Below are 13,978 nucleotides of genomic sequence, written 5' to 3' on the forward strand. Positions count from 1 at the left end.
TGCAGTTTATTTATTTTATTCTTATAAGTTTATTTCTTTATGTATTTATTTTTGGCTGTGTTGGGTCTTCGTTGCTGCGCGTGGGCTTTCTCTAGTTGTGGTGAGCGGGGGCTACTCTTCGTTGTCGTGCGTGGGCTTCTCATTGCAGTGGCTTCTCTTGTTGCGGAGCACAGGCTCTAGGCACACGGGCTTCAGTAGTTATGGCATGTGGGCTCAGTAGTTGTGGCTCATGGGCTCTAGAGCACAGGCTCAGTAGTTGTGGCACACAGGCTTAGTTGCTCCGCGGCATGTGGGATCTTCCTGGACCAGGGCTCAAACCCGTGTCCCCTGCATTGGCAGGCGGATTCTTAACCACTGTGCCACCAGGGAAGCCCAGAGATGCAATTTAAAATTTTAATCATGTTTCTCACCCATCAGGTTGGCAAAATTTGTAAAAGTCTGGGAATACTAAATGGTGACCAGATTTGACAAGATAGGAATTCATATATCCTGCAGAATAGAGTGTAAACTGGCACACAAACGTTGGAGAGCAAGGTGGCAATATTTAGTAAAACAGACCTATAGGTACCTGATGACCCAGCAGTTTCACTTCCAGGTAAACGCACATACAAAGAAAAATGTGTGTTATTATGTTTAATGCGTTTTTTTTAACATCTTTATTGGAGTATAATTGCTTCACACTGCTGTGTTAGTTTCTGCTGTACAACAAAGTGAATCAGCTCTATGTATACCTATATCCCCATATCCCCTCCCTCTTGCTTCTCCCTCCAACCCTCCCTATCCCAGCCCTCTAGGTGGTCACGAAGCACTGAGCTGATCTCCTTGGGCTATGCGGCTGCTTCCCACTAGCTGTCGATTTTAAAATGAAGGGAATTCTAACACATGCTACAACGTGGATGAACCTTATGGACATTCTGCTAAGTGAAATAAGCATGACAGGAAAGGACAAATATTGTTTGATTCCACTTAAATGAAGTACCTAGAGTCATCAGATTCAGAGACAGAAAGTAGAATGGTGATGGCCAGGAACCGGTGGAGGAGAAAGAGGAAATTGTAGTTTAATGGGTACAGAGTTTCAGTGTTTTTTTTTTTTTTTATTTATTATCAGAGCTTCAGTTTTGCAAGATGAAAAACTTTGGTTGCACAAAATGTGAATGTACTTAACACTACTGAACCGCACGCTTAGAAACGGTTAAAATGGTAAATAAATTTTCTGTTGTGTGTATTTTACCACACACAGACTCCAAATCTCAGAACCGTCCCCTGAGGGTAACCACTCACGCTCAACTGGCTGATAGTATCACTGCAGGCTTGCCCCGCCCATCCCCGAGCGTCCCCACCCATCCCCACCCTGGGATTGGGTTGTCTTTTATTGTGGCAGCGTTCCCAGATTTGGTTTTTAGAGATGTATCAGCTCCAGCCCTACACAGCTTAAACTCAACCTCCCTGACTCTGATCCAGGGCTCCAGTTTCTGCTCCAAGAATTTGGTAAGTCTTGGGCAACCCCTCTTCTGTAGGAGACTGGGCGCTGAGGTCAGATCCTCCTACAGAGACCTCTGCAATCCAAGTGTGCAGCTGGGTCAGCCTGGCTCCAGCCTGAGGGTGGCAAGACTCATTTTCCAGATGAAAGCAGAAGGAGCTGGGAGCTGTGTGTGTGGTTGTGTAAGAAGAGGTGGGGGAGAGGGAGGTTGCATCAGTGTCTGGAGGCTCTAAGACTTTTTTTTTTTTTTTTTTTTTTTTTTTTGCGGTACGCGAGCCTCTCTCTGTTGTGGCCTCTCCCGTTGCGGAGCACAGGCTCCGGACGCGCAGGCTCAGCGGCCATGGCTCACTGGCTCAGCCGCTCCGCGGCGTGTGGGGTCTTCCCGGACCGGGGCACGAACCCGCGTCCCCTGCATCAGCAGGCGGACTCTCAACTACTGCGCCACCAGGAAAGCCCCAAGAGTCAGTTTTTTGATTGGTGTTCAAACAATATTAAAGCTTACCCTTATATAGGGTTTATGACATGTGGGCCACTGATTTCAGTCTCGTGTATACTGTTGACCCTCCGGATCTGTGGATTCCTCCTCTGGGGGTACAAGTGGAGACGGTAAGAAACTTGAGCATTGCGGATATTGCGCCGAGGAGGAGGACTGTATGGTGATTTACATTAAATCGCTTTTGGGTTTGTTAACACCCAGCAGCTCTGTGAAGCTGGCTCTACTATTTATCATTGGCTGAACTTTTGTTTCTTTTTCTTTTTTTGCGGTACGCGGGCCTCTCACTGTTGTGGCCTCTCCCGTTGCGGAGCACAGGCTCCGGACGCGCAGGCTCAGCGGCCATGACTCACTGGCTCAGCCGCTCCGCAGCATGTGGGATCTTCCCGGACCGGGGCACGAACCCGTGTCCCCTGCATCGGCAGGTGGACTCCCAACCACTGCACCACCAGGGAAGCCCTTTTTAAAAAAAAATTAATTAATTAATTTTATTTTTGGCTGCGCTGGGTCTTCGTTGCTGTGCACGGGCTTTCTCGAGTTGCGACGAGCGGGGTCTACTCTTTGTTGTGGTGCGCGGGCTTCTTATTGCTGTGGCTTCTCTTTGTTGCAGAGCACGGGCTCTGGGCGCGTGGGCTTCGGTAGTTGTGGCACTCGGGCTCAGCAGTTGTGGCTCGCGGGCTCCAGAGCACAGGCTCAGTAGTTGTGGCGCACGGGGCTTACTTGCTCTGTGGCATGTGGGATCTTCCTGGACCAGGGCTCAAACCCGTGTCTCCTGCACTGGCAGGCGGATTCCTAACCACCGCGCCACCAGGGAAGTCCTTGGCTGAACTTTAAAAAAAATGGTGGTAAAATACACAGAACATAAAATTTGCCACCTTAACCAGTTTTAAGTGTACAGTTCAGTGATGTTAAGTATATTCACATTGTTGCACAGCCAATCTCCGCAGCTCTTATCATCTTGTAAAACTGAAACTGTGTCATTTCACAATGACTCCCCATTTCCCCCTCACCCCAGACCCTAGAAAACCACAATTCTACTTTCTGTCTCTAATCAAATGAGTTTGACGACTCTAGGTACTTCACAAAAGTGGAATCATACATATTTTGTCTTTTTGTGACTGGCCTATGTCACTTAGCATAATGTCCTCAAGGTTCTATCATGTTGTAGCATGCATCGGAATTTCCTGTCGTTTTTTTTTTTTTTTTTTTTTGGCTGTGCCACGCGGCATGCGGGATGTTAATTCCCAGACCAGGGATCGAAATGTGCTCCCTGCAGTGATATCATGGAGTCCTAACAACTGGACCACCAGAGAATTCCCTTTCCTGTCTTTTTGAAGCTGAATGACATTCCACTGTGTGTATAGACCACGATGTATTTATCCATTCCTTTGTGGGTAGACATTTGGGTTGCTTCCATCTTTCAGATCATATGGTAAATCCCTTGTTTAGTTTTCGGAGGAACCACCATACTTTATCTACAGCAGCTACTCCATTTTACTTTCCTACTAACAGTGCCCAAGGGTTCATCAGCAGCATTTGAAAAAGAAGAAAACAGAGGTCCAGAGCAGTAAATGACTTGTTCAAAGGCACAGGGGTGTTGGTAGAGCCAAGATTCTAATCGTAGTTTCTTGGCTTTTTGAATGCTTGCTCTTAACCAAAATGCAAAACTTGGAGTATCAGGTACCGAAGTGCCCTGATGATAACTTTTGTTCACTGGGTCAGCCTAGCCCTATACCCTTGTAGAGTGGAGACATTTCATGCCCCAAAGGAGCAGGAAACAGAGTTCCATCATTTCTGATTCAGAATGAAGATTAGTCCTCCCTCCCTCCAGGCAGTTGGGAGCCACTCTGGTTTGATGTTTTCCCTGGGCTGGGCTACAGTCTGTCCCTCCCTGCAAATTCCATCTCATTCTGCCCCAACTCAGAGTTCCAGTTCAGTTTCACTCTGCAAGCAATGAAAGAGGAAGCTTCAGGTTTCAGGATCCTTGGTGTAGAAATGCGTGGAGTGTGGGCTTGTTGTGGAATCCAAGTTCATGTGCCTGATGGCACAGTGAGGCCAGACAAATGGAAACGTTGGTGTTTGGAGCAGGGAAAGGTTTATTAATTGCGAGGGTGCCATGCCACCCTCTTGAGAAGGTGGGAGAAATAGGTTGATCTCAAATCCACCTTGCTGGCTGGCCGGGTTGCAAGGTTTCTAAAGAAAAGAAGAGGAAAGGGGAGGTGATCTTTGTGATTTTAGTTTCTGGATAAGATCTCAGTTGCAGACTTCCTGACGGCATTTTTGTGACTCAGTGGGTCATTGGTGATAGTGATTGATCTACGTGTTCCTGCAAAGCAAACTAGTACGTCAAGGTCCTGTGATCCCTTAACTTCTTTCTAGAAGAGAGCAAAAACAATGGTTGAGGCATTTTGTTATTTACTTAGAGCCTACGTGACAAGTTAAGAATTTCAAGCAGGTTGGTCCCTGCTGTTTTTTCCTTTAAGGCCACTGGTACTGCTTTCCCTTTGTTTCTGCATACCCTCACTTCCCTGACTAGTAAGTGCTGGAGTCTGCTCTTCGAACTTGGGAAGACCTGGGAGACAGAATCCTTTCTTTACAAACCAATGAGGGGACACGAAGAAACTTTTGTATGAGGAGGGTCCTGCAGGGTCCTGCCTGAGTTCAATCCCCCTTTTCTTTGGTACTCCTCAATCCTGAGGGGAACAGCGTTGAGACAAGAAAGGGAATAAAGTTTTGGATGGAGAGGTGAATCATAAACTCAGCAGGGGAACTCGGTTTTACAGGGACTTGGTTTCATCGCGCTGGTCACCGAGCCCCTTAAACTGTCACTTCACTCACATCAAGGAAGGGAGGGGATAAAGATGATAATAATAAATTTCCTTGTTTTATAGAAGAAAGGAGGACAAAGTGGTATATAGTTCATGCAAAATCAAACAAGCTACACATCACAGAGCTAGATTTGAACCAGCAGAGCTGGTTGATTCCTTTTCTTTTTTTTTTTCTTTTCTTTTCTTTTTTATTTTATTTATTTATTTTTCTTTCTTTAAAATTAATTTATTAAAAAAATTTTTGGCTGCGTTGGGTCTAAGTTACTGTGTGCAGCCTTTCTCTAGTTGCAGTGAGTGGGGGCTACTCTTCGTTGTGGTGCGTGGGCTTCTCATTGCTGTGGCTTCTCTTGCTGCAGAGCACAGGCTCTAGGCGCGTGGGCTTCAGTAGTTGAGGCTCACCGGCTCTAGAGCACAGGCTCAGTAGTTGTAGCCCATGGGCTTAGTTGCTCTGTGGCATGTGGGATCTTCCCGGATCAGGGCTCGAACCCATGTCCCCTGCATTGGCAGGTGGATTCTTAACCACTGCGCCAACAGGGAAGTCCAGTCTGCTGGGTCTTAATTGCCTTCAACTCAAAACAGTCCACATCCCCAAATGGCACATTCTGGGGATACATAATCTGCTCCCCCTCACTTCTCTTCGAGCAACTCTTCCAGTAACTTTGAAATACATTAAAAGTCTTCTTTATGTTTGAAGAAACCAAAGCTCAGAGACAGAGAACTTGCCCAATGTGTACTTTACCATCTGCTCCCCATAACTCCATTGTTCTGTGGAATTGAACTCCCAGGGCCAGGGCTGGATGGACATTCTTGATGGCTTTGTGTCTTGCTTTCTCAGCAGATTGTAGCCTCCTCAACTATGTCTAAGATGCTGTATCAGGATGTTTACCAATTTGGTCAGAAGCTGATCCGCAGGCGGCCTCTGGAGCCCAGGGAAGAGTCTGAGAGCCGCATGGCTCGTTGTCTGAACACCTTAGACCTGGTGGCCCTGGGCGTGGGCAGCACCTTGGGAGCTGGTGTGTACATCCTGGCTGGTGAAGTGGCCAAGGACAAAGCTGGGCCAGCGATTGTCATCTGCTTCCTGGTGGCCGCCCTGTCTTCTGTGTTGTCTGGGCTCTGCTATGCAGAGTTTGGGGCCCGGGTACCATGCTCCGGTTCTGCATATCTCTACAGCTATGTCACAGTGGGACAACTGTGTGCCTTCATTACCGGCTGGAACCTCATACTGTCCTATGTCATCGGTGAGATGATGGGAGTGGGAGGAAGGTGTGGGGCTTAATTAAGATCAGGAAATTAGGAGGTGGGATTTAGGTCTTGACTCATTCGTGAGAAATTTGTGATCCACCTTGTGGGGTGAAGTGGGTAATAGTGTCAGGAAACCCCCACAACTTCATTCTACTCTGCTCTATCCTATTTTCCTTAAATTACGGGGCCTAGAACAAAGAAGGAAAGCAAAGTGTAGGGAGTGGGTGAGAGGGAGGCATGTCCCGCAGGCTCATCCCCTCACCATGTGGAAGTCTCTCCTCAGTTGTTGCCTTCATGGGAGTCTCCTTTGCTACTTGATTTAAAATTTCAAACCTCATCTCCCAGACTTTTCACTCCCACTTAACCTGTTTTCTTTTTCTTTTTTGCATAACATTGATCTCCTAACATTAAACAGTTGACCTATTTAGTGGGTCATCTGGGTCTACTGTCCCCAGCCCATGAAAAGCAACTCTTAGAGATTAGGTATTTTGTGTGCGTCCCCCCCACCTCTCCCAAATGCACCCCATGACGCGTGGTAGGGGTTCAGTTAATGTGTGTTAATAAATATTCCTTCTGCTGCTGCAGGCACTGCCAGCGTGGCCCGGGCCTGGAGCTCCGCTTTTGACAGCCTGACTGGGAACCACATCTCTCAGGTGTTACGGGGAGCTTTCTTTCTGCACGTGCCCTACTCCCTGGCCAAGTACCCAGACTTTTTTGCGCTGGGCTTGGTACTGCTGCTTACGGGTGAGACGGGGTTCAGTGATAGGATGGGAAGAGTGGGGTGTGGGGGGAGAGCTGGGGTGGGAAAGGCTTGGGATGGAAGAATGGTGGGGGGATTATGACTGGGAAGAGGGGTCTGTGGTATGAGAGACAGGAAGGCAAGACGTAGACCATTGTTTCCCACTGTTGGCACCACTGACAATTGGGGCTGGATCATTCTTTGGTGTGTGGGGCTGTCCTGTGGAGTTTTTTTTTTTGGCCGCGCTGCGTGGCATTGCGGGATCTTAGTTCCCCAACCAGGAGTCAGACTTGTGCCCCCTGCAGTGGAAGCGTAGAGTCCTAACCACTGGACCTCCAGGGAAGTCCCAGGTTTTTTTTGGTGGTTGTTTTTTCTTTTTTTAAATCATTGTCGGATGTTGAGTAACATCCCTGGCCTTTATGTACTAAATACCAGGGTCACCCACCCTCCAAACTGTGTCAATCACAGTGTCTCCAGACATTGCTAAAAGTCCCCTGGGGGCCAAAATCACCCCAGGGGAGAATCATTTATTTAGACCAGTGAGTTTCTTCCTTTGTACTGAGATCAAAGATTTTTTTTTTTAATTGACAAGAAATTCGTATAGCATAAAATTAATCATTTTGTTATTTCCCCAGCTTTACTGACATATAATTGATACACATTGTATAAGTTCAAGGTGTACAGTGTGATGATTTGATAAAACTGTCTACTGTGCGATGACTGTCACAATAAGAAATTAACCATCTGAAGGTGTACGATTACGTGGCACTTAGTACGTTCACAATGTTGTGTCACCATCACCTCCCTCTAGTTCCAAACATTTCCATCACCCCGAAAGGAAATCCCATCCCCGCTGAGCACCCGCTGCCCAATACCCCAGCCCCTGGCAACCACGAGTCTGCCTTCTGTGTCTATGAATTTGGTTATCGTGCACGTTTCCTATTCCACCTTTCCCACAGGAGTGCTGGCTCTGGGAGCTCGCGAGTCGGCCCTGGTTAACAAAGTGTTCACAGGCTTGAACCTTTCGGTTCTCAGCTTCATGGTCATCTCTGGCTTCGTCAAGGGAGATCTGCACAACTGGCAACTCACAGAACAGGACTACAAATTGAACACATCTGGATCCAATGACACCTCTGGGTTAGGAGGGTGTCCTTGACCATAGTAATGCTGGTGGGGGCACGTGTGCAGAGCTGGGAATACGGTGGGGACTAAAGAGATCTGGGCTGAAGGATCCAGGCGATGGGGTCCTCCTGGAGCCCAGAACTTGCGGTATTAGCCAAAAAGTCCAGTACAGATGGCTGAACACAGCTCCCCCACATTCTTTCTTGCTCCTTCTCTCACCATAGATTGGGCCCTCTGGGTTCTGGAGGGTTTGTGCCTTTTGGCTTCGACGGGATTTTCCAAGGAGCAGCTACCTGTTTCTATGCATTTGTTGGTTTTGATGCCATTGCCACTACAGGTAACGTGGTCATTGTGTGTCCCATCAGGGGTTTGGTCACAGATAAGGCTGCCCTTGGGCATAGGGGTTTCTTTTGGAGGTTCAAGAGGAAAGTGAATTTTAAAAAAATTAATTAATTAATTAATTAATGGCTGTGTTGGGTCTTCGTTGCTGAGCGCAGGCTTTCTCTAGCTGCGGTGAGCCGGGGCTACTCTTCTTTGCGGTGCGCGGGCTTCTCATTGCGGTGGCTTCTCTTACTGGGAGTACAGGCTCTAGGCGTGTGGGCTCAGTAGTTGTGGCTCGCGGGCTTAGTTGCTCCGTGGCATGTGGGATCTTCCCGGACCAGGGCTTGAACCCGTGTTCCCTGCACTGGCAGGTGGATTCTTAACCACTGCGTCACCAGGGAAGTCCGGAAAGGGGATTTTGTATTTCATCACAGTGTGTTTTCCTGGCCCAATGCTTCCTCCCATCCTGCAGGGGAAGAAGCCCGAAATCCTCAGCGATCCATCCCCTTGGGCATTGTGATCTCGCTCCTCATCTGCTTTTTGGCATATGCTGGTGTCTCGGCGGCACTCACCCTCATGGTGCCCTACTACCAGATTCATCCTGACAGCCCCTTGCCACACGCTTTCCTCCATGTCGGCTGGGCCCCTGCCAGATATGTCGTGGCTGTTGGCACCCTCTGTGCTCTTACATCCAGGTCAGTGTCAGAGCTTTCTCCCCATCTACTGTCAGATGCTCAGGTATGCCAGCCCTTGGGATTGAGAGACAAGAGGGAAAGACACCTTACCCCACGTGGACTAGGGAGCAGACACCCCAGTCTGTCCTGCTTATCCACGTCCTCACACATGTTCCCATTTTCTCTTCTAGCCTCCTGGGTGCCATGTTCCCTATGCCTCGTGTCATCTACTCAATGGCAGATGACGGGCTCCTGTTCCGGGGACTTGCCCAGATCCATGCCCGTACACGCACCCCCATCATGGCCACCTTGGCTTCTGGAACTCTTGCAGGTACATAAACAGTGCCCATTCCTTCTTTGATCAGTTTTCTTAACTTGGATATTTCTACTGGATTTTCACTCCCTCTCCACCTTGTTTGTGCCCTCGTTCTAGGGGTCATGGCATTACTTTTCGAGCTCAGCGATCTCGTGGACCTCATGTCAATCGGAACCCTGCTGGCTTATTCCCTGGTGTCTTTTTCTGTTCTTGTCCTCAGGTGAGACTACGCTACACCTTGGCTGGGGGTCTTTGACTCGTGGGGGTTGAAGGGGAGATCATCGTCGTTTGCCTTCACGCTGCCTTCTAAACGTCCCGCTAGGCTTAAGTTGGGCGAGAGGTGGATTAGACCGCTTGACGCTGGATGAGTGGGGGCTGCTGTTCATATTGACTTAATACCTCTTATTCAGGTACCAACCAGACCAGAATTTAAGCGAGATTGAGAAAACAGAGAAAGAAACTGAGATGAAGCCTGTAGTTGAAGAAAGCCCTTTGGAATCTGTACCTGAAGCAGGAACCTCAAAGATTCTCAAGAGTCTGTGTGACCCTCTCCACACCATCCCCACCCTGAAATCTGGCCAGATTATCTATGGAAGTGCCTCACTCCTTGGTGAGCAGGGGGATTGCTCTTTGGTGGTCTTCTGAAATGGACAGGATAGGACGGGAGTGTGTATATTGGCAGTTGAGGCATCTTGGAGATAGGATGGCCCTTCGTGAGGTGGGCAGTTCTGGGAAGGGGCGTGACCCAAGGTCTTGAGCTATTTGACTTCCGGAGTTGAACCTGTTCTCCTCCACCCTGACCCTTGCAGTTCTCCTGCTGACGACCCTGAGCCTGATACTGGCCCAGTGGCCCAGCCACGTGTTCTCTGGAGACCCCATGTATACAACAGCAGCTGTGCTGCTGTTACTGCTCACCACTGGGCTCATTGTCATCATTTGGAGGCAGCCCCAGAGCCCCACTCCCCTTCACTTCAAGGTAGGTGACCTTACGTGCCCACCTGTCCACCTGAGTGAGTGAAGTCTGTCTGCATGCTTTGAGACCTAAACATCCTTTGCTGGACCAGGGAAGAAGGGGAGTTATTAAAACTAAGGGACCCTTCCCTGATGCACACTCAGTGCTTTCCATGCCCAACTGCAGTAGGCACTGAACACACAGCCTGAGTAGGACTGAAGTCTTCTCGGCCGTGTGGGGTAGAGGCCTGCCTTTCAGACGTCTGTGGTGTGTCCAGGGAATAACTGACTTTGCCCGCAGGTCCCTGCTTTGCCTGTTCTCCCGCTCATGAGCATCTTTGTGAATGTTTACTTGATGATGCAGATGACCTCTGGGACTTGGGCCCAGTTTGCTGTCTGGATGGTGATTGGTAAGTGGCTTTCTGGGATTAAAAAACCTCTTGAGTGGCTGAACCCAATCCTCTTTCTACTACCTCTCCCCGCAGACTGTGTCAGACACCATAATGGCAGGCCTGTTGGGCATTTGTAAGCGGGGAGAGCACCTACTTTTCCTTCTCATTGTCTTATTTCTCTACTAGGATTTGTCATATACTTTGGATATGGCATCCGACACAGCTTGGAGAAGAATAATCAACAGCCACCAGCCTCCAACTCCCAGACTTTTGACAAAAACATCCCTGGTGCTGAATCACCTTAACCACAGCAATAGACGCTGTGTGGAATCCCACCGTGCACTGGAGGTATCTTCTGGTTCAAGGGGCACTTTGAGGCTCTATGGAGTATGAAGGTGGGATGAATTTACAGCCCTATATTTAATGCCAGTGGACAAAATGACTTCTATGTTGTATAATTTTTAAGTAACCATTTCAAAGCATTATATATATATATCTACACACACACACACACACATTCAGAAAAGTGCATGCTTCATACCTGTGCAGCAAGATGAATTTTCACAAAGAAAGTACAAGGTAACCAGAAGCCAGAGAAAAAATAAAATATTAACCTGCATGTAAGAAGTGCCTTCTTGTGCCTTTTTCCAGCAAAAACACATAGATTTGCCACACGGGAAGAAAACATAGGTAACTATATATTGTGTCAAGAGTTGCACTGTATTTATTTACTTTTTTTGTGGTATGATTCTCCATTTTATTAATCTTCTTTAATGATATTCAATAACTCTTTTTTTTTTTTTTTTTTTTGCGGTACATGGGCCTTTCGCTGTTGTGGCCTCTCCCGTTGCGGAGCACAGGCTCCGGACGCGCAGGCCCAGCAGCCATGGCTCACGGGCCCAGCCGCTCTGCGGCATATGGGATCTTCCCGGACCGGGGCACGAACCCGTGTCCCCTGCTTCGGCAGGCGGACTCTCAACCACTGCGCCACCAGGGAAGCCCCAATAACTCTTTGTTATTATTTCCAAAGAGCTGAGTGGAAATTATTCCTAAATATTTTAAAATTTTGATGCTGTTGTATTATTATTTCTTTGGTTGCACCACACAGCTTGCGGGATCTCAGTTCCCAGAACAGGGATGGAACCTGGGTCACAGGTTCCCGAAATCCTAACCATTAGGCCACCAGGGAACTCCCAATGCTGTTATAATTTTTTCTCTCCTTTTTGTTACTGGTGAAATGAAAAACAATTTTGTGTGTTTATTTAAAACTTTCTTTAAAAAACTAAATATATACAATTTTTAATTTACAGTCATACCTCAGTAAAGCTGGAATACAAATAGGGACATTGGATGACTTTATCACATTCATCATTTATTTTTAAGATAACATCATACAGTGATTCTTAAACTTATTGGATTTTTGATACCTCCATATTTCCACTGGGATATTTTAATACACATCTGCTGTCTTCACACATTCATTTTTTAAAAAATGAGATATAGTTGATTTACAATATTAGTTTCAGGTGTACCACACAGTGATGTAATATTTTATAGATTATATTCCATTTAAAGTAATTATATATAATGGCTTTATTTTCCTGTGCTGTACAATATATCCTGTAGCTTATTTTATACATAGTAGTTTGTATCTCTTAATCCCTCCCCCCTATTTGCCCTAACCCTTCTCTCTCCCCACTGGTAACCACTAGTTTGTTCTCTTTATCTGTGAATGTGTTTCTCTTTTGTACACATTCATTTATTTTTTAGATTCCACACGTGATGCTATGCAGTATTTGTTTGTCTCTGACTTATTTCACGAAGTATAATAACCTCCAGGTCCATCCTGTTGCAAATGGAGAACTTCATTCTTTTTTTTATGGCTGAGTAGTATTCTATTGTATTTATACACCACACCTTTTTTATCCATTCATCTGTTGACAGACACTTGGGTTGCTTCTGTATCTTTTCTATTGTAAATAGACATGCGAACATTAATGCTGTGAACATTGGGGTGAATGTATCTTTTTGAGTTAGTGTTTTTTGCTTTTTTCAGATATATAACCAGGAGTGGAATTGCTGGGTCATACGGTAGTTCTCTTTTTACTTTTTGGGAAACCTCCATGCTGTTTTCCATAGCGGCTGCACCAACTTCAGTAGACATTCGCTTCCCATCTTCGGTGCCTCATCTCTTCTGTTTACCTGCAGGCTTGAAGCACAACTGTACTCTCTTTGTCTTCCATGCCAGTCTGGTTAATTCCAGCTAAGACTTCTGTCAAAGTATTTAAATACTCTTAATTTTTTCCATTATTTGAAATTTCACAGTTGGCTAGGTCACTCATTACATAATAATTTAAAAAAAATTTATTTGGCTGCATCGGGTTTTAGTTGTGGCATGTGGGATCTTTTGTTGTGGTGGGTGGGCTCTTTGTTGCAGCGCGAGGGCTCTCTAGTTGTGGTGCATGGGGTCCAGAGTGTGCGGGCTCAGTAGTTGCGGCATGCAGGCTCTCTAGTTGTGGCGCAAGGGCTCTGGAGTGCACAGGCTCAGTAGTTGCAGCACGCAGGCTAAGTCGCCTTGTGGCATGTGGGATCTTAGTTCCCTGACCAGGGGTTTGATCCCCAAGGCCCCTGATTGGAAGGTGGATTCTTAACCACTGGACCACCAGGAAATTCCCTACACAATAATTTAAAGAATATGAATTCTGTCTAGCAAAAGACGGCCTGTTCCTCCAGGATAACCACGTATAACCTAGATGTGGAAGTTTTCAATGCATTTGTGCATGAGTTTTGCTTCATATGGATACTGGAATAATCCCCACACCCTGCCAAAAGAAAAACGAGAAACAAAACAACACAGCAAGTCAACAATGTGATTTTCGCTAAGGAGCTCCTGAGAATAAGAGGAGGTTCTTTGGGGAAGGTGATATGTGTCTATGGAAAATTTTCTTTTAAGTGATTAAAAAAAAATTTTTTTTTTTTTTTGGGCCGTGCTGCAGGGCTTGTGGGATCATGGTTTCCCGACTAGGGATTGAACCTGGGCCCCTGGCAGTGAAAGTGCAGAGTCCTAACCACTGGACTGCCAGGGAATTCCAATTTTTTTTTTTTTTTTTTTTTTTTAGGTAAGAAGTCGATTTATTTAGAGGGAAACACACTTCCCAGACAGACTGTGGGTCATCTTGGAAGGTGAGAGAGGCGGCAGGGGTACGGGGCTGTCGGTTTTTACAGGGGTGGGTAATTTCATAGGCTGAGTGGGAGGAGTATTCCAGCTATTTTGGGGAAGGGGTGGGGATTTCCAGGAATTGGGCCACTGCCCACTTTTTGATCCTTATCAGTGTTGGAGCTGTCACGGTGCCTGTGGTTACATCATTTAGCTTGCTGATGTGTTACAGTGAGGGTATGCTGTATACTGAGGTTCAAGGT

At 46.9% G+C, this 13,978-nt stretch overlaps 1 protein-coding gene across 1 annotated transcript; it reads left to right on the forward strand.

Annotated features, from left to right (window-relative positions):
- Positions 1-1,707: 1,707 nt before the first annotated feature.
- LOC132417162 (cationic amino acid transporter 3-like) lies at positions 1,708-10,863 on the forward strand. Its single transcript, XM_060000812.1, has 12 exons — positions 1,708-2,086; positions 5,640-6,039; positions 6,629-6,787; positions 7,742-7,919; positions 8,129-8,241; positions 8,698-8,920; positions 9,091-9,230; positions 9,333-9,435; positions 9,626-9,825; positions 10,025-10,191; positions 10,468-10,576; positions 10,745-10,863. Exons 1-12 carry the CDS (start codon positions 2,003-2,005, stop codon positions 10,861-10,863), a joined length of 1,995 nt encoding a protein of 664 aa, XP_059856795.1. The 5' UTR covers positions 1,708-2,002.
- Positions 10,864-13,978: the final 3,115 nt, after the last annotated feature.

The sequence above is a fragment of the Delphinus delphis genome, chromosome 20, assembly GCF_949987515.2.
Source record: "Delphinus delphis chromosome 20, mDelDel1.2, whole genome shotgun sequence".
Lineage (NCBI taxonomy): Eukaryota > Metazoa > Chordata > Mammalia > Artiodactyla > Delphinidae > Delphinus > Delphinus delphis.